Below are 18,429 nucleotides of genomic sequence, written 5' to 3'. Positions count from 1 at the left end.
GCAAAAGATCACGTAGCCGCTCCCCAACACGATGGACAGACCTCATTAAGTCCATCACAGGAAATACAGTCAACGATTGCTCCCACCACCAAAAACAGAGCCACATGGCGACGGATCACAAGATCTGCCATGAAATCGACCGTGACATGACCACGACCACTCTGTCAAGTGTACGACTAAGAAGAGAGATACGAAATCTTAATTCAACCTTTAATAATAATACCATTACAGTCGACGAGTAGAAAAACATTTTTTAAACCTAAAATGTAAGTACAGGATAATATGTAAGTTTTGGACCAATTAATGTTATACGAGTACATATAGGCGTCTGGATTAAACAATAGTAACTTTCCATACGCATATGAATAAATAGGAGTAGGTTGATAGTTACATTACTGTTAAGTGTTATTGTGACCCACATTGATTTCTTTATTGCGTATGTCTATTAACCAAGTGCAGTTCACTCAAGTTTCGATTAAAATCAAAAGTGCCTTTAGTGTATGTACGAGGGCGGGTTCATAAGTTTCCGAAATGAAGACGAAAAAACAAAGATATTTTATTCTGACTAATTTATTTTTCTACATATGCTCCTTCTATCTCGATACAACTAAACCGAGGCTTTTCCGGGACCATTTTTCCGTTTTCATGTCATTCTCTGTAAAGGCCCTCAAAATTGCCATTTTTGGCGTCAATTATTTTGGTGTTGGTGGATTTTTTGTCGTATTAGGCACTATGAAAAACAGGTTGGTTATTGTCATGTAGAATAAAACAGCTTTTTTCCGTAATTTTCATTAAAAAGCCACGACAAGATTGTTTTCTAATGAAAAATAAAACGAACTAAAGTGGAACTAAACGAGTTAAACGACACAGCAAACAAGCAAGCAAGTGAAAAAAACACCATGTCCTCAAATGTATCTTTACGGCCCACTATGCATAAATTTATTCAACGATTAATGCAGGTGGCTGGTATTAGGGGGGTGGCTGGAATTAGGGCACTTTAACCCACTAAATGAAATTATTTCAAAATTGCTTTCTTGGGGTTAGATATCAGAATATCACGTATCATTTGTGGTATATTGTACAAAAAAAATCAGCCATATCGTATCTGGAGGAGCCCAAACCCCAAACTAGGTATGTTTTATAAATTATTTTTCTTGTAGTTTAAATAAAATGGCTGAAATGTAATTATGTGGTATATTTTTAGAATCACGTCAAAAAACCTTTTCATATGTTACCACACACGATAGGTTTTTGAAAAAATCTTTTTTTTACAAACAAAAAATGACAGCCTTTTGGGATTTTTTTTTAGGAACTTGCGGGTCAAAAATTTGTTTTGACCTAATAGAGTATGCGTGTGCCAATGCCAAATGGCTAAACTGTACATCGATTTGCGGTTTTTCATTGAAATTGGGCTTGTACGGCTTCCACTATATCTGACACGATCTTATTTGTAGAGCACATATTTTTGCAGCCTTCGAAGAGTAACATATTATAATAATATATACTAATTGCAGGTGACTATACCTACCTACCTATGTGTTACAGATGTGTAATGTGTAGGTATGTTCTTCTGACCGTTTATTGATGTTTACATGGATATACATGATGCAAACTAGGTACTTGACGGTGAAATTGATGATTGCATCCAATAAGTAAATAGGTTTAGACATGTAGAGCAATAGTAGATAAGAGATAATCTAGATCAGCTGCGATGTTTACTCACCTCAGTCTTCGTTATTCGATGTCGTGCTAATTTAACCACGGCAAAATTACCCTTGCCAATAGTCCTTTCTATATCATAAAATCCCACCCTAATGGGGGTTTTAGTAGGACGTTCACGGTCCGCCATTGTTGATTTTTTTTAAACACTATAGTCTCAACACCTCACTAGAAATCCAAAATGTGTCATAATACTATTAGTACTCCAGTTCATTGAATACTATAAAACACTTTTGTTGTTTAGCCAGCTCCAAGCCTCGCTACCGCTCATAGCAGAAGTAAAGCTCTCACTAGCAGATCGTATTTACTTAACGTCATTCAGTAAATTGCATTATACGTAGGTATTTGATCATTGCTGTAACGTTACGCACGGTATTGTTGTTATTCATTGGTAAAGTAAATCGTATAAAAGATATATTATTGCAACTGTTCGATGTTCCATGGAAATTGTTTTGGGACCATACGAGTCCTCTCTCACATTTAGCAGATTTTAAATACAGTAGAGTTTTGTGTAAAATTGATTTAGATTATAAATCGCGCAAGAGGCGGCGCGCGTTTCAAACAGTTTGAGTAGCGCGTGACGCCGCCGCCTGGCCGGCTGTCAACCGGGTACTGAACTCGGCCGCTGAACTGAACGCTGAGCTGAACACACGGCGAGCGACCGCCGAGCCGAGCAACCTGCGGCGCTGCGGCACGCGCGCGCTTTCAGCCGCCCGCCATATTACTTTGCGTGACGTCAGCACGACAGCGCGTGTCCTACCTACCTTTTCGGGTAGGTAGGTATGCACGTAAAATGTACTACGTAGTTACATATTGATACCTAATTCACTATTATAGCATCCAATTTTTGATTTCAATAATCTTATTCTTCTTCTTAAGTCTGTCCTACGTGTTTGAGGACCGTAATCATAGGTAATCACTTCATTTCTCACCTCGGATGGTTTGTCTTCAACGAGTTCAACGGTTTCGGTTCATATTTTTTTCCTACTGCTTGATGTAACGAGGTGGCTTCTCCAAGTTAATTAGACAGTCGGCACTTCCTCGGGCTAGGCTCTTTTGCATCCACTTCGTATTCCATCGACAGACTAAAAAATAACCGAGGTGTATGGTGTAGCGTAGGTAGCATGTACAGCTACGTACCTTAATTAATTACCACCATCATCGTTTCGTCAAGTAAGTAGTTAGTTATACAAGTTAACAGTCGATATTTGATGTTACGGTTATGGATCCTCTACACGATGGCCAAGCGAAATGGCCATGCGAATATGTGATATAAATTTACACACCCCAACCATCTTCTCTCTAGGCTAAAGGAAACACCAAACAACCGTCTGCACGACCAGCACGACAGACAAAGTCAGTCAGTCAAAATATTCTTTATTCAAATAGGCCTAACAACAAGCTGAGCACTTTTAAATTGTCAAGTTTTAAATATTACCTTAATCTAAATATCAGAGCAATTTATTGATGCAGTTATTATTATTCTTAAAAACATTCAATTATTATAGATATGTCAAACTTAATAATAAGAATTTGACAAAAGGATCGTCAAACACCAGTGTATAAAAAAATACTAGTCCAAAGAGCATATAATCACTACGTTCTACTAGTCTATAATAAAAACCTAAATGTCAAAAAATACGAATTACCTAGAGGTATTCCGTATATTATTAACATAATAATAAATAATAAATTATTTTCAATCACAATCCCTCGGTGTTTCATCATTCAATGAAAAATGCGCCTGAAAGTGCAATGCTTCAAGTGGGCTCTCTTTACCTATAATATATTATACTTACTTTACTCTTTAGGGCCCTCCACACTCATGCGTGAATCGCGAGTGTGGAGCCTACTTCGCTGCACTAGGCTCCACACTCGCGTTCGCGGCTTCGCGCCGTATTAGTATTGCCATCACGTTTTTTGTATGGGAGCCCCACTTAAATATTTATTTTATTCTGTTTTTAGTATTTGTTGTTATAGCCTGTTATAGCCGCAACATAAATACATCATCTGAAAATTTCAATTGTCTAGCTAGTCTTGAGCTAGTCTAGCTCTTGGAGGATATAACCAACGGAGACGCCTTGTCTGTAATTTGCTGTACAAAAAAGTGCCAATTTTTGCGGGGGAGGGGAACGTCAAAATAGCCATGTCAGATAAACGTCAGTCCATACATTGTGTATGACCATTGGCCGACTGTTTTCGACAGAGAGGAACACTAGTGCTAATGGCTACTCCGTTTGGTTATATCCGTTTTGTCTATCTACACGGTTCATGAGATACAGCCTGGTGACAGACGGACAGACAGAAGACGGACGGACAGCGGAGTCTTAGTAATAGGGTCCCGTTTTACCCTTTGGGTACGGAACCCAAAAAACAAACCACGAAGTGAGTATTGTAAATGACTGATGAGATTTATAATCCCAGATTTTTATCAATTTCAATGGGGTTGGCAACTGTCAAAGGTTTGCAGAGATGGCACCATCATAGCTTGCCCCTTTTCATCTAGGGACTGACAGGGCAAGCTATGCTGGCGCCATCTGCTAATTATTTCGACCGGCCAACCCCATTTTCGCACTTTTTTTGCATTTCTAGGGTTAAAAAAAATGCAAAAAAAAAATTGACTTGTGACAAATAATCTGTCAAGCCATTTCCGTCAGTAGAAAAAAGCGGCAAATTCAAAAAATGTAGGCGCGAAGGGTTATCGTCCCATAGAAAATTTGAATTACGCGCCTTTTTCTACTGACAAAGTTGTTTGACCGGCTATATATTTTGCACTAGCGGCGGTTTTACCGGTAGTTCGAATAGTTTTTGTACAAAAATGTTTTTAAAAAGTATACAATTTTTTAGGGATGACAACACTGTCTTTTGCAATGTGTGAAGGGCGCAAGTTTACTAAGATTTGTTATAAATTTCAGATATCTTCAATAAATTTTTCGTATTTTTTATTTAAATTTGAATACTTTTCTTTATAAAATTGTATTCAAATATATTAAACAGTTTTGGTACTGTCAGTTCGTCTATATTATTGGAGTGATAGATAGGTACCAAGATGTCGGTGATACTCTTCTGTAATTTTGGCAAGAAAAATATATTTGTATAATCACTTCAGCCCTTGGAAACTTATTTGAAGCTATAAATCGTGTGAATGTGTAAATATCGTAGAATACGTCAATATGAATCAACTCGCTGACGATAACGTGCAAAACGTCAAGAATAGTCTAAAATCGACGAGCACGAAAAACAAAAATAAAACCGCCAAAGATAACTCGCCTTCTAAAACGACTGACGAGGTAAGAATAGTGAACGAAGAGAATTTAAGTGCGGCGTTAGCTAGTACTTTACATGTTAACAACATAAATAGCAACCTAACAAATGGTACAAGTGATCACTCTAAAGAGGACAAGTCGGTCGACAAGGCCAGTGCGGTCGAAGACGTGAGAGATGTAAATAGTATACAATCAATCGACGCTAGCAATGGGGAGAGCAGGGAGCCGTGTGGATCGGACGTGGACAGAAACGCCTTAGTAGCGACCGTGGGGAACCTTGAAAACACGTTCCACCAGCAAGGTCAATCCACGCAAGGTGAGATCGACATCATATCATACGAGTCCGAACTACAAATGCCTGAAATCATGAGAGTCATACAGAAGGATTTATCTGAACCCTACTCAATCTACACTTATAGATATTTTATACATAACTGGCCTAAGCTGTGTTTCTTAGCCACAGATGATGGGAAATGTATTGGTGCCATTGTATGTAAGCTAGACATGCATCGGAATGTGGTGAAAAGAGGATACATTGCTATGTTAGCTGTGGATGAAAAATACAGGAATAAGAGAATTGGTTCGAGACTGGTACGAAAAGCAATACAGGTATGGTAATAATTCTGATTGGATTCCCATTGTAGTTATTAGATTCCCATTGTAAATTTGCAAGTCTTATCTTCAATTAGTTATGTATGGTTTGCTAGTCTTGTTACATGAATCAATTGGATCAATGCCATTTACTGTAATTTGGACCTTTTGTTGCAAATATTTACTGAACATATTCTTTACACGCTTTGCGTATCCATACAAAAATTTTTGTATGGATACGCAACCAAATCCCCGATCACTTATAATTAGAAGCCAATTCTTGCATGAGAATTGTCCTATTGTTCCGAGGTTAGATCAGACGAACCTGAAATTTTAATTGAGTTAATATTACACAACATTGTATTTTATCTTACATAAGTTCAAAATAAGATTCCGCAAGACTTATAGTCCGACAAGAAATTGTAGAAATTAAAAAGTGGCAACTGTACTGTTGTCCCTTTCAATTAAATCTAAGAAAACGGGCTGACACTACAATATTGCCACTTTTTAATTTCTACAATTTCTTGTCAGACTGTATTTATGAACTTTTAATACAAATTAATTCACACATAATTGATTGTATGTTTACCTCGAACATCTACAATCAGGATACAGTAGTTGCACTTTAGCCCCTATATTCATGTAACTTTATTAGTTAATTTATGTTCTATCCTTTTCTTATAAATACATAATAAGTAAAGACAAACAATTAATAGCTAATAGAGGCTTGTAGCGCATTTATGAATAATAGGTATAAAATTCTATAATAATAACAATATATTTTCATTTTTTTTTTCAGGCAATGATTAATGACAATGCAGATGAAGTAGTATTAGAAACTGAAATTACCAACAAACCTGCCCTCATGCTATATGAGAATTTGGGGTTTGTGCGTGACAAGCGTTTATTTAGATATTACCTCAACGGTGTGGACGCATTGCGGTTGAAGCTATGGTTAAGGTGAAAATTGTAGGTAACCAATGGGATGTTCTCAATGTTGTGTTTATAATTCTGGAGGCTGCACCTCGGGCATAGCTATGATAAAGTGAAACCCTGCTGCTATAAACGATAATCTGATTATATGTAATCTGCTATTGAGTCTGCCTGTGGATTTAGCCAAATGTATAGTTTGTTTCAATAATTTTATCGTCTTGTGATAAGTTTATAATTTATGAGTAAAAATTGTTAATAAAATGAATTATCTGTCTTCTTTTATATCTTGCATATAAAGGTTTAAAATGAATGGTTAAATGTCCAAGCTAAAATACACAACTTTGAAGAATTATGGTTTATTGGTATTTATTCATGTTCCCTTTTACTAAACCTATTTAATATTTTCAGTATTCTAAAAAAGCATTACTGAGGTTGTAACAGACAGATAAATGAATCCATATTTCGTTTTTTAATCTTTTTATTTGCCACTTCAGAAAGTAAATGTAGCAGTACTAGTAGAAGCTCCATCATAAATGAAAGTGTTATTAACTGGTTTGTATTGCTTTGTTATAATCTTGATAGCCTCCTGGGCTACACAGCCTCCTATAAAAGCAGACACACTGTGTATTTCTGCTCCACCATAACGACACATTTCATGGACATGATCATCTTTGGAAAACGGAGAACATGATACATCTGTAAGCAGTTTTGATACAAATGTTTTTAAACTTGCAATATCACCTTCAGGCTCCCACTCTCCTGGAGCTCTGCAGTGCTCCGAGCGAAACATCTCTGCAGCCCTCAGTAGAATGTAGTGCACCATCATAACGTCAGGCTCTTCTAAATGCCTGGCGATGTATGAAGAAACAGAGGCAGTCATCTGATATTCATTTGCAATGTTTGAGCCTGCGATTAGGTGCAAGTTACGCGAATGCCTGCAGAACAGCTTAACATCAGCTTCACTGATGCATTCACAATGTAACTGATTGACAATTTGTTGTACTTTTCTGTACACAGTCTCTGCTTCAAAAGCAGCTTGTGTTCTATATATATTTTGCAGTTTGACATAATGTTCAGTAGAAGTGGTCATATCGGGTAGCACACCTTTCAGAGGGAGCTTGCTTTTTCCTTCAGCTTCAATAAAAGCCCTGAGGGCAGAGCACATTATCCAAAAAGGTGAACTCTCTTTTGTCAAGTTGGTAGCATTACTGCAATACAACAGCTCTTGAATGTTGACTGGTAAAAATGTAGGATGCAAAGCAGTGTTGATAGCTCTAAGAGCCTCTTCAAAGTTCTCCTCCCTAATTGGAATTTCATTTTCATCCTTTCTAATAAACCCCATAACCACTTCCTTGACTTCATTCTTTTCTTTGCGACTCATAGGCCATCTATTGTCATTCTGTGCTTTTTGCCATTTCATCACAGCTTTATTGAGAATAACTATCCACGGAATGTGACCATGGTCTTTCAAGTCCAGGGCTTCAATATCTATGCTATCCAAGTACTCAGAGAGTGCAGGGAATGGAATGTCCAGGCGAAGGTCAGGTTGCTCATTGTCTGGGTGAGTCTCAATGATAGCATGTTCTTTTGTTTGAATCCTAAATGAGCCTAGGAAGCCTACTGACCGCGCCAAAATAAAAGGGACATTAATATCCCATAAATGCTGTGATAATTCTTTAATAGTTTTCTCTTCCAGAGTAGTAGCAACCACTACAGTAAAAGACTTGAAGAAGTCAGGGTTTGCTTGCAATAATTGATGAGTTGATTCCTGGACTGCATGGCCTTGAACAGCAGGATTCAATTCTAAGATAAAACGTAATGTTTCAGATCCTCTATTTAAGCCTTTGCTTGAGGTTTCTAAGAAAAAATTACTTCCAATGTCCTCTTCACTCACAGTAGAATCGTCGACTATGGTAACGGCGCCCACGCCGGGAAGGACTATTGACTTCAAGACTTCGGTACCTAAGGCAGTAGCATTGATCAGGCAAATATGTCCTTTTTCCAGAGCCGCTTGTCCGTGGTCTCCCCACAAACGAAGTTGCCGGTCATATTGTTTGTTCTTCTCGCTTTGTTCAGGAGATTTCGGTGATGGAGATGCCATTGTTTCTACAGAGAATACAGACTATATACTGAAAGTATAAAATGCACTTCTACTAAAAATATCTTTGTAGGTTTTTAGCGTTATCCAAGTAAATTTTCCTTCAACTCGCAAGTCACAAATTCGCTCGCTTCGCATTCGCAAATCGTTGTCAAAATCAAAATGATCTGTCAAAAGTCAAGAGACAGTATGAATAAAGATAGCTGTTCACTATCAAGCAAGGAATGTTGATTCATTGTTTCTGAAGTTGTTCTTACACTTACAGCGCTTTAAACTACGGCTTAAATATAGTTTGTCAAAGGATAATTTCAAACATAGACAAAGAGAATCATACTATCTTTATCTCACACTAGTACTAGCACCCAAAAGAAAAGGATGAGTATAAATTTTTTTCTACTGACAATTTGGTATGACCAATACTGAGCGACAGAGATGGAAAATAACTATCTGACTTTCCAAGTTTTGCGTGAAGGTGATCCCGTGAGAGGGAGAGGATAAGTAAAAAAGTGGAATGGAATAGTGGAGCACGTAGTGATTATTCATTATAATCATTATATGCTCTTTGAGTGGAGCAAAGCAAGCGGCGACTGTCGATACTCCGATATATTTCATGAAAACTTACAATTCGTGCACTAGCAGTGAAGACATGATAGAGAATTATATCCGGATGAATGTGTACAGAAATGAATTTACAAACGCTATTTCAGGATTTTAATCCTAGGTAAATAATAATTATTTTGGTCATTTTAGATAATCCACTGTGACTTAGTGTTAATTGTTTATTTTAATGTTTTCGTTTCAGCAAATTCGTGGTGCACAGTTGCTTATTAGTTTTTACGGCGTTGTTGGCTTTAAAACTTGACGGCGCTATAACATGGTCGTATTGGGCCGTATTTACCCCGATATGGGTTTGGAAATTCCTCGTAGTGCTTGGTGCAACAGTTGGCACATACGTTTGGTGGCAGTACCCTCACTTCAGGTATTTATTTCAAGCACAGTAATATTTTTAAGGTTAAGGCCTCAGTGCCACTTAATGTATGAAAACAGTATAGCAATAACAATATTTTATAAAACCACTATATTTGTATATTCCATACAGTTTTTGCTTTAATATATCAATAACATACATTCTAGGTTAGAAGGAGAGGCGTACATTCACTACAAAGCCATGCTGATCAGTCTTGCCATCCACCTGATCCTGCTCATGTTTGAACTGCTTGTCTGCGATCAGCTCTCAGTGAAACGCCATGTGTGGATACTAGTCTTTATACCCTTAATTTTTATAAGCATAGTATCCATTGCCATTTGTATATGGTCTGTACGACATGATCGGAGTTATGAGGTTTGTATATTTTAAATAAAAATAAAAATAGGCTTAACTATTGAAGTTAACTAATAATTAGGTTTCAACAAGTTCCACTCGTCTTTTGAAGTAGGCCTCTTTGGAAGCCTTTCATTTACTCAATTATTCGGAACTGTCAAATTTTTGTTGCAACTGACAGGCCGATATCATCCAGCGGACTGATAGTCAGTGGGCCCCTTAATAGGCCGACTAATCAGCCTCTTTGGCTGACTAATCACCGACTACAAATGTGGCCGGATATCCCGATTAGTCGATACATCCCTAGTTTTGTTCACAGTTTTTGGAAGTTTTTAGCTTTACGATGCATTTTTTTTACAGTCCATAATTTATCTCTTCTTTTCCTCACAATTTATCCATTACATTTAGCATTTTATTAGTTCCATAAAACATGTAATATATTTCATGTTTCCATTTTAGTTGGAGTTGTTTTGCGCCGTGAATATCCTGCAGTTTATCTTCCTGGCGCTGAAATTGGACGAGTTCATCAACTGGTCCTGGGAAGTTGTGTTTGTGCCGCTCTGGATTCTGATGTGTCTGAGCCTTGTTGGTGAGTGTACGTTTATTTATTTTTCATTTACATAGAAGCAACAGCAATTAAATTCAAAAAGCAAGGCTAATATTTAGACATCAAACAATTTTAAAATCAACATCTAAATTTATTATATTGCCTTGCTATGCCAAGAGTATTGCTACTACTACAATGAAAAGCTAAAGGCATAAACACTACACACCAGACTGCAGACATAGTGCTAGACGAAAAAGACGTAAGTCAACTTTACAGTTTGCTTCACATACGTCATTATAATTTTGGACATAGGCTGTCTTAGCGTAACACGGCAGATACACACCGCCAGTCAGCATAAGCAGGGTCGCCATGTGACGATGGGTTGTAAGTTGTTTATAAACAGTGTTGATGATGATGATCCTAGATACAAAAACCGGACAAGTGCGAGACGGACTCGTCCACCGAGGGTTTCCATACTTTATAGTATTTGTTGAACAGAAATACATCATCTGAGAAAATTTCAACTGCCTAGCTATCATGGTTCATGAGATACAGCCTGGTGACAGACAGTGGAGTCTTAGTAATAGGGTCCCGTTTTTACCCTTTGGGTACGGAACCTTAAAAATGACAGATCAGTTTAGACAAATTGAGACAATCAAGGTGCCATTTTGTATCAGAGATATAAAATCCTAGCCCGAATGCCGCTCTGACGCCTCATTCATTTGTTTTACCCAATGTTTGGCGGTCCGCGTCAGCGTCAAGCGTCCGCTCGGAGCGGGCTTTTCGTGGCCAAGACGTTAGAGTATACAGAGAAAAGATGTGAGGCTAAGCTGTCAGCGTTAATCTGTAACGCTTCCTGATCATCATACATATTGGGCTGATGATCAGTGTTACTCTAAAACCAGCCCGAGATGATGGCATGTCAGACGCACACTAAAATACGAATACACGTGTGCTTACATTACCGAAAAGACCGCCTGTTGTCGACCATAGCTATAATCCTTATGCTTAAGTTGTGTAAACTGTTTCTTCTGTTACTGGTATGCAATAAAGAATATTTGTATTGTATTGCAGGGGTGCTGTACAGCATCATCTTCGCGGGCATGCTGCTGCGCACGGCGGAGGCTAACGTGCAGCAACGCCGCAGCAGCTTTCACGCCGCGCTTGCGTACACATTCACTGTTATACCCATCCTGGTGTTCCTGGTAAGTCTTTACTATTCATGTCTACATTGATTTTAGGTGTTTTCCATCTGTCCCCGCCTTCGTTGACCATTTGTTTTATGTTGGCGACGTTCGGTCGCCAGCATCAGATCAGGTTGATGGTACCATAAAATTGGAAGGAAAATAAATGACCACCATTGAAAACGGGGAAGTGGGTCGAACTTGGCATGCAAAATACAAAGGTACTTGGTTGCCAATAAAGATATCTAGGTATAGAGATACGTAGTCTAGAGAGACCGCTGACAGACTAAGACAGTTGGAACTAGTTGAAAAACATAAAAAGTGTAGTCTTCATCTTCTCAAATGATTTTTTCCCCTAAGACAGTGATCTGTTAAACAAAAGCCATTGTCTCTATTGTGACGGGCTCTAAGCTTCCAACTTTGGCACGTGGCACGTCAAAGCAACAATGCCGTTTAAAAAGCAACTGAATCGCGATAGTACTAAAGTTCAACTAAAGATAACACGGTTTGGTAATGTGGTTCGGTCGGTGGTATTTGACGTGCCACGTGCCAAGGTTGGAAGTATGGATGATATAGAAAGGACGACTATCTCTAATGGCAGAACTGTTGCAAAAGTGACCAGCTTTCAGCTGTAAATTATAGTTCCTAATCTCTCCGGTGGCGCTAGGTAGGCTCTGGGACCAAAGAGTATTGTAATATATAGGAGACTCTATGACATGAACCATAGAGGTAATAATAATGGAGAGATGAAATGGGGGAGGGGGCAACAAATAACCCGACCAAATTACGTAGGTTGTTTTTGGTATCTTGTCAGGAATGTGAAAACGTATTTTTAATTTAGTCGCATTGCGTATGTTCTGTCCCTCACGGACGCTAGGGCGCATATCTACATAAAATACTAGGTGTATGGTCTAGGTACTTCCAAGTACTTCGGTGTATGGTGGCGCCGCCTATTTACTGTTTTTTGATGGACACTTCACATATAGAGATTTTCCTCCTTTTACTTCTACACTCCATAGTTGGAAGCTTAGAGCCCGTCACAATAGAGACAATGGCTTTTGTTTAACAGATTACTGTCTTAGGCGAAAAAATCATTTGAGAATATGAAGACTATAATATTTTAATGAAATTTTCTGTTCAGCAAGAGTTGTTATCCAATAAATTGTAGAACTTATACCTAACGTTTTCAAATGTTGTTGTTTCACAGGTGCTGCTAACTAACAAGTTGGACGACGGCATGCAGTTGTCGTACACGGTAGTCGCTAGCCCGCTCTTCGTGGGTTTTGCTACGCTCATCGTCATGTCATTTAGCTCGAAGGGAGGTAACAAATGTAAGTCTCCATTATACACAAGCTTAGTCCATGGTAATAAGGCTCACTATTTATTTAGAGCACATATAGCTGAGCGGTAAGGCCTGAGACTTCAAAATTGGAGGTGATTGGTTTGAATTCAAACCCCGGCGCATACCAAAAAGTTAATACGAACATTTCCGGGAAACCAGCTCATCCCAATGAGGATGCCCCTGGGAAAGGAATTCATGTGATAATGCACCGTTTCTGGGATTACATTGGCAATTACACTGTTTAGGGCCTGGAAGGCGTAAAGGGGTCCACTGATTACCAGTCCGCCGGACGATATTGGCCTGTCGGTTGTTCGGAACTGTCAAATTTTTGTTCGAACTGACAGGCTGATATCGTCCGGCAGACTGATATTCAGTGGGCCTCTTTAAACCTTTCTTAAGAATTAACAACACAATAGGGGATCTTACGCAAAACTCTGCGTAGGGGGCGCCACTAGCACATTCTGAGGGCCTATTGCGAAACACTAAAATCGAAATTTCGCATTTCGCGGTAGGCAAACCACCTTGATGCATCAATGTCATAGTAAATACTCCTCAAAAAACTGTTTAAGGCATTTATAAGTTACTCTATCTATGGTTTAAAATATGAGCTAGTGGTGCTCTCTGACGGCAGAACACTTATATTTTCTTTTATCAATGTCTCCCGGAGCCTTAAGCTCCAGTTGTATATAAGCTCCGAATAATCAAAATTATTGTATTTATTAAGTGGTGAACGGTGTTGGTCACACATACTGTAAATAGTGTTAAAACTACTATATTTAAGTTTCCCTTGTAGTGATTGTTTGTTTACCTAAATAAATTGAAAAAAAAAAAAAAAATTGCAGTAATACCCCCCTGTTGTTAATTTTCGAGTCCATGTGATTACTGTAGCACAATGTTGGTCTTAATTTCTATGGTATAGTATAGAGGTTTCTTAAGAAAAGTTTCAATCCTTCTTGGCATCATCTTCTACCTGTAAACTTTTCTTTCCAGGGTGGTTTGGCATCAGGAAAGACTTTTGCCAGTTCCTCCTGTCAGTGTTCCCACTCCTCCAAGAATACGCCAACATTGCCTACAACAACAACGTAAATCGGGGCTCTAACATCGTCCCTACCGAGCCCCCGGTCACACAGGAACCTTACCGGGACGAAGACACAAAGAAAGTCAAAGAAAATAAAAATCATAAGAATCAGAAGAAGAATGAAGCAATGAAACCTGTAGTGCCTGTGACTAGTATAGATATGCCTGATTGACGCTTCAAATTTAGTGAAGTTGTGTCCCAATTTGGGCTTTGGTATAGCTGTTCAGTTTTCATGGTGCGGAGAAGTAATGTAAGTCTTCTTTTTTAATAAAGTCTGTCAAGCCATATTCGTCAGTAGAACAGCGGCAAATTTAAAAAATGTAGGTGCGAAGTGTCGATAATCGGCCCATAGAAAATTTGAATTTCGCGCCTTTTTCTACTTTCAAAGTTGTTTGACCGGCTATATATTTTTCATTTATAGAAATAGCACAAAGACAAATCAATTGCGAATTCTTTTGATATTTTAATATTTTTAAGAATTGACTGAAAATGTATGTATAGGCAATTTTAACTAGTCGGGACATTCAAAAAGTATTTAAATAGAATCTATGTTGTCCTGTTTGTAAGGGATTGTATAAAAATTTAAAACATATTAATAAGAAAACTGAATGAAGACACTTCATCGTAAGTGTTGTACTATAAGCAATTTTGAACGTATTGTTAAGTTTGATGTTAATTTAACTTTAAACTTTGTTGTCAGGAACAGTTTAACAAAATGTTCTTTTTTTCTGGTAAAACCTTTTATCTCAAAATATCAGGTCTTGAGGGTCAATCTCTAGTTTTTTTGCTGTTTAGTCCACAGATATCAATATAAAGTGATATTTATATTTCAATATTGTTCACATACAAGCTTACAGTAAATAACAACCAAAGCGCTTACAAGTTTGTGGCCTATACGCGTGTCTCTTTTTCCTGCACAGTATTCACAGACACTATTAAAATATTTCAGTGAGTGAGTGCACCCGAGACCTTACAGCAGAGAGGTAATCTACATATTCTACAATATTGTGTGTAATGTAGTCGTCACGCACACATATCTAAAATAAACGATAATAACACTGGAAACCATTGTGCGTACTAATTGTTATTAAAAAAAAAGTAGCACACTTGATTCACTTGATTGTACAATATAACTTGGTAAAAATATTGTTGTAGAAATAGTTATAGATGGGAGTAGAAATGTGACTAATTCAATGTTAACAGATAAGTTTAGTTGAAAATGTTGTTGTAGTTATTTAATGGGGCTATGGACAATGTATTTTTTTTTACGTTTCGTCATGACAGTATCTCAGCTTAAACACTAATATAAGTTTTAGAACATACCTTGTATAATTAAAGGTACTACTGGTAATTCTAACTGCTTTTTACCATTAGGTAAGGGCCTTATACACACTAACATACATCTATTCTTTTATACAGATATATTTACTCATACAATACACCACTCATATAAAACTGTAAATAAGCATATTGTTATTTTTAATGAAAATTCGCGCTTAGATGATTAGCAATAATGTACATAAAGTATTGGTGCATATAGGTACTATGTCTATGAGCCAAACCTTAGTTTGGTGAAACATAATTTTTAATCACTAAGTTTTTGTGCCTCAATATTGTTGTGACTGCATACTTTTACCTCGGTTATCGAAACTAGTTCTTATTTTAAATAACTAAAGGTAGCTGCTTTATGTGAAGCCTGATGTATACCTACATAGTTTTCTTGCCCTGCAGCTTTTTGATAAGTGTTTAAATGATTATAGTAATGATTTGGTATAAAAGAATATCTAACTAATCGTTATTTTGCAAGGTTAGTTAATAACTATTTTTTGGCTTCAAAGTACTAAAACTCAATATTTCTTACATAAATGAATTTCCTTTTAAAATAAATACTAAAAAGTTTACAACCGCGTCAATTTGGAAACATGCGACACATATCAAGATCAACCTATCCATTATTTTTTGTAAGAGCTTAAATTAAGTAGTCCTTTCAAAAGTCTTTCAAAACCTACGCCTACGGAAGTAATACTAACATTGCTTTGTAACGCCTTGACGCTAATCCAACTTGTTATGAAGACAACTCGCGACATGGCATGACTAAAGGTGGTATTCCATCTATCCAATATTTTTGTCCAATGTCATTGCGTCTCACTCTCTCATTAAGCAAAATGTGAGACAAAATACACATTGGACAAAGATATTGGACAGGTGTAATACTACCCTAAAATATTTGCGATGTCACTAATAATGAAAAAAACTTTCTTGAACCTTGCCTCAGACCCTATATCGTGACAAGAGGCCATTCGTGACACCGACACGCCCTAAATGACACCATAAAAACGTCTCGTCAGATTTATGCTTTAGCTGCACGACCCCTTTCTCTCGGTACCTTTGTTAATGGGGTTGGCAACTGTCAAAGGTTTGCATAAATGGCGCCATCATAGCTTGCCCCTTTTCTATGAGATTTGGGCATAAAATTCCATTAATAAAACAAAAAATTGACACAGTGGAGTTGGACCGTCGTAATATTTAGCAGATGGCGCCAGCATAGCTTGCCCTGTCAATCCCTAGAATTGAGTCAGTTTTTTTTGCCAAATCTCATAGAAAAAAGGGCAAGCTATGATGGCGCTATCTATGCAACCTTTCACAGTTGCCAACCCCATTCATATTTAAATATGGATAAATGATTTTTTTATTTGCATTAATTATTTTTATATGAATTTGACCCATGTTCTTTTATTGATATGCCTTAAAATTATAAATAACAAACGAAACTGTCAACGCCCTCTATACGAGAGTAGGGCAAAACTAGTGGCGCCATCTGATCGAGAATCAAATTTTCGTGATTTTCGAGGCACGTTTTTTCCTTAAGACTATCCATCTATTACGGAGTTATATCTATCTTTGCCCCAAACTAAGCAAAGCTTATACTAAGTATGGGTGCTAGGCGACGATATACATACTTATATAGATAAATACGTACTTATATACATAGAACACACCCATGACTAAGGAACAAATATTTGAGTTAATCACACAAATAAATGCCCTTACCGGAATTCGAACCCAGGACCATCGGCTTCACAGGCAGGCTCACTACCCACTAGGCCAGACCGGTCGTCAAAACAATACTAACATATATTTTTATTGGCACCTAATGCACCCTGGTCGTTGGCAACTAATTTTTGCAGAATTTCCTTGATTATTTGAAATAAGTTAGAATGAACAAGTGGTATTAAATTTGCCAATTTTTGGCAAGTGCACATACTAATCTACAGCAGGTCAAACATCCATTCATAAAAAAAAGGTGCTAAAGATATTAGTAGTAGTTCGTAGAACTACCTACTTTTGAGCCCAATCATAATAATTATAACATACAATACACTGTATATCTGCCGTTAAATTTAAATATCGATGTTCAAATGACAATATTAGTTATTATGTTTACTTATAAAATAATGTACTCGTACGTTTAATTATATACATATTATTTTTCTGTGATATATACTTCTTCCTTCATAACTAAATTCGTTCAAGATTTTAAGATTATTTTGTTACTGTCATACAATCAACATCTATTTTATGTTCATCAGGGTTATAAATAAAATTGTACATGAAATTGTAGTATTTTTATTGCGATTAGTTGTCGTGAATCAATTTTATGGATATCTGAAGCAAAGAGATTACGTAAAACCCGTTTTGGAAGCTACCTTGTGTGGTAAACCTTGACTTCTTCACTAAGTACTTCTTCACTTGTAACGTACTCGTGAAGTAATGACATACTTTCCGCACTAGCATCGAAATGTACTATTATATTTTACATGAGTGAAAAACATTTCAGATTTACAGCAAAAAGCCTGGGTTGCGTTCTCGCGCGCGACTTTCTAGCATAGACTCGCGCGAGAGAACGCAACTCATGCTATTAGAAGGTCTGGTGAGTATTATCATAATAATACACAATAGGTCAAAACCCGAAGAAAAAAACAACAGACTAACAACAAAGCGAAAAAGCCTTTATGTCCACTAAAATAAAATAGAGACACAGCAATCTAAAACATCACTTTATGCACCTCAGCCTTAAAATTATTTTTTGTATTTTCTAGTGTAAACGCAGCTTTTCAAAGTTAATTGCAATTCACGAAGCATAACCCAAGGTCGGTGTTACAATGTCGAACAATAATTTGAAAGTTGTCGTACAAGGGTTTAGGCGCTACGTCCACAGAGGATGGCACCGACGTCTCCGAACATCGATTAGCTTACGAACCCCTGCAGTAAACAGTTCCCCAAATGCTCCTCAAGTGGCAACATGCTACGGCAGAAATATATTTTGTTTACCTTTAAAACTGCTGTTTA

The 18,429-nt window shown here is 37.3% G+C and overlaps 5 protein-coding genes across 7 annotated transcripts in view; 3 read left to right on the top strand and 2 right to left on the bottom strand.

Annotated features, from left to right (window-relative positions):
• The window catches only part of LOC134747885 (serine/threonine-protein kinase SIK2), a 63,850-nt gene extending 61,497 nt beyond the window's left edge, over positions 1-2,353 (bottom strand). For both annotated transcript variants that reach the window (XM_063682559.1, XM_063682560.1), the window contains exon 1: positions 1,724-2,353. In XM_063682559.1, coding sequence (XP_063538629.1) covers positions 1,724-1,849 — 126 coding nt within the window. In that variant the 5' untranslated portion in view covers positions 1,850-2,353. The remainder of the gene's footprint in view (positions 1-1,723) is intronic.
• Positions 2,354-4,583: 2,230 nt separating this feature from the next.
• On the top strand, positions 4,584-6,862 carry LOC134747896 (N-alpha-acetyltransferase 30). Its single transcript, XM_063682574.1, has 2 exons — positions 4,584-5,594; positions 6,376-6,862. The coding sequence occupies exons 1-2, from the start codon at positions 4,893-4,895 to the stop codon at positions 6,538-6,540; spliced, it is 867 nt and encodes a 288-aa protein (XP_063538644.1). The 5' UTR covers positions 4,584-4,892; the 3' UTR covers positions 6,541-6,862.
• A 61-nt stretch (positions 6,863-6,923) lies between these two features.
• On the bottom strand, positions 6,924-8,749 carry LOC134747892 (nedd8-activating enzyme E1 regulatory subunit). The gene has a single exon (XM_063682568.1). The coding sequence runs from the start codon at positions 8,608-8,610 to the stop codon at positions 7,000-7,002; it is 1,611 nt and encodes a 536-aa protein (XP_063538638.1). The 5' UTR covers positions 8,611-8,749; the 3' UTR covers positions 6,924-6,999.
• Positions 8,750-9,139: 390 nt separating this feature from the next.
• Positions 9,140-17,695, top strand: LOC134747894 (transmembrane protein 185B). 2 transcript variants are annotated; one of them, XM_063682571.1, is made up of 7 exons: positions 9,140-9,328; positions 9,410-9,586; positions 9,742-9,949; positions 10,388-10,523; positions 11,550-11,680; positions 12,867-12,990; positions 13,992-17,695. In XM_063682571.1, exons 1-7 carry the CDS (start codon positions 9,279-9,281, stop codon positions 14,249-14,251), a joined length of 1,086 nt encoding a protein of 361 aa, XP_063538641.1. In that variant the 5' UTR covers positions 9,140-9,278; the 3' UTR covers positions 14,252-17,695. The 2 variants fall into 2 exon arrangements, with proteins under 2 accessions (XP_063538641.1, XP_063538642.1); XM_063682572.1 differs by having other exon boundaries at positions 9,144-9,328; positions 10,388-10,517.
• Positions 14,276-18,429, top strand: part of LOC134747891 (uncharacterized) — a 26,452-nt gene continuing 22,298 nt past the window's right edge. Inside the window, exon 1 of the mRNA XM_063682566.1 lies at positions 14,276-14,329. Within this exon, the coding sequence (XP_063538636.1) occupies positions 14,312-14,329 (18 nt within the window). The 5' untranslated portion in view covers positions 14,276-14,311. The remainder of the gene's footprint in view (positions 14,330-18,429) is intronic.

Source organism: Cydia strobilella, chromosome 15 (genome assembly GCF_947568885.1).
Source record: "Cydia strobilella chromosome 15, ilCydStro3.1, whole genome shotgun sequence".
Lineage (NCBI taxonomy): Eukaryota > Metazoa > Arthropoda > Insecta > Lepidoptera > Tortricidae > Cydia > Cydia strobilella.
The sequence above is the reverse complement of the archived record's forward strand: the minus strand, read 5'-3'. Positions and strand labels throughout refer to the sequence as shown.

Excerpts from the sequence above, each read along its gene's own strand:
- LOC134747894 (XM_063682571.1), top strand. The coding sequence starts at position 9,279 with ATGTGTACAGAAATGAATTTACAAACGCTATTTCAGGATTTTAATCCT. Across the intron at positions 9,329-9,409 it reads TTTCAGGATTTTAATCCTAG|CAAATTCGTGGTGCACAGTT; the intron begins GTAAATAATAAT and ends TTTTCGTTTCAG. Across the intron at positions 9,950-10,387 it reads GACATGATCGGAGTTATGAG|TTGGAGTTGTTTTGCGCCGT; the intron begins GTTTGTATATTT and ends TTTCCATTTTAG.
- LOC134747892 (XM_063682568.1), bottom strand. The coding sequence starts at position 8,610 with ATGGCATCTCCATCACCGAAATCTCCTGAACAAAGCGAGAAGAACAAA.
- LOC134747896 (XM_063682574.1), top strand. The coding sequence starts at position 4,893 with ATGAATCAACTCGCTGACGATAACGTGCAAAACGTCAAGAATAGTCTA. Across the intron at positions 5,595-6,375 it reads TGGTACGAAAAGCAATACAG|GCAATGATTAATGACAATGC; the intron begins GTATGGTAATAA and ends TTTTTTTTTCAG.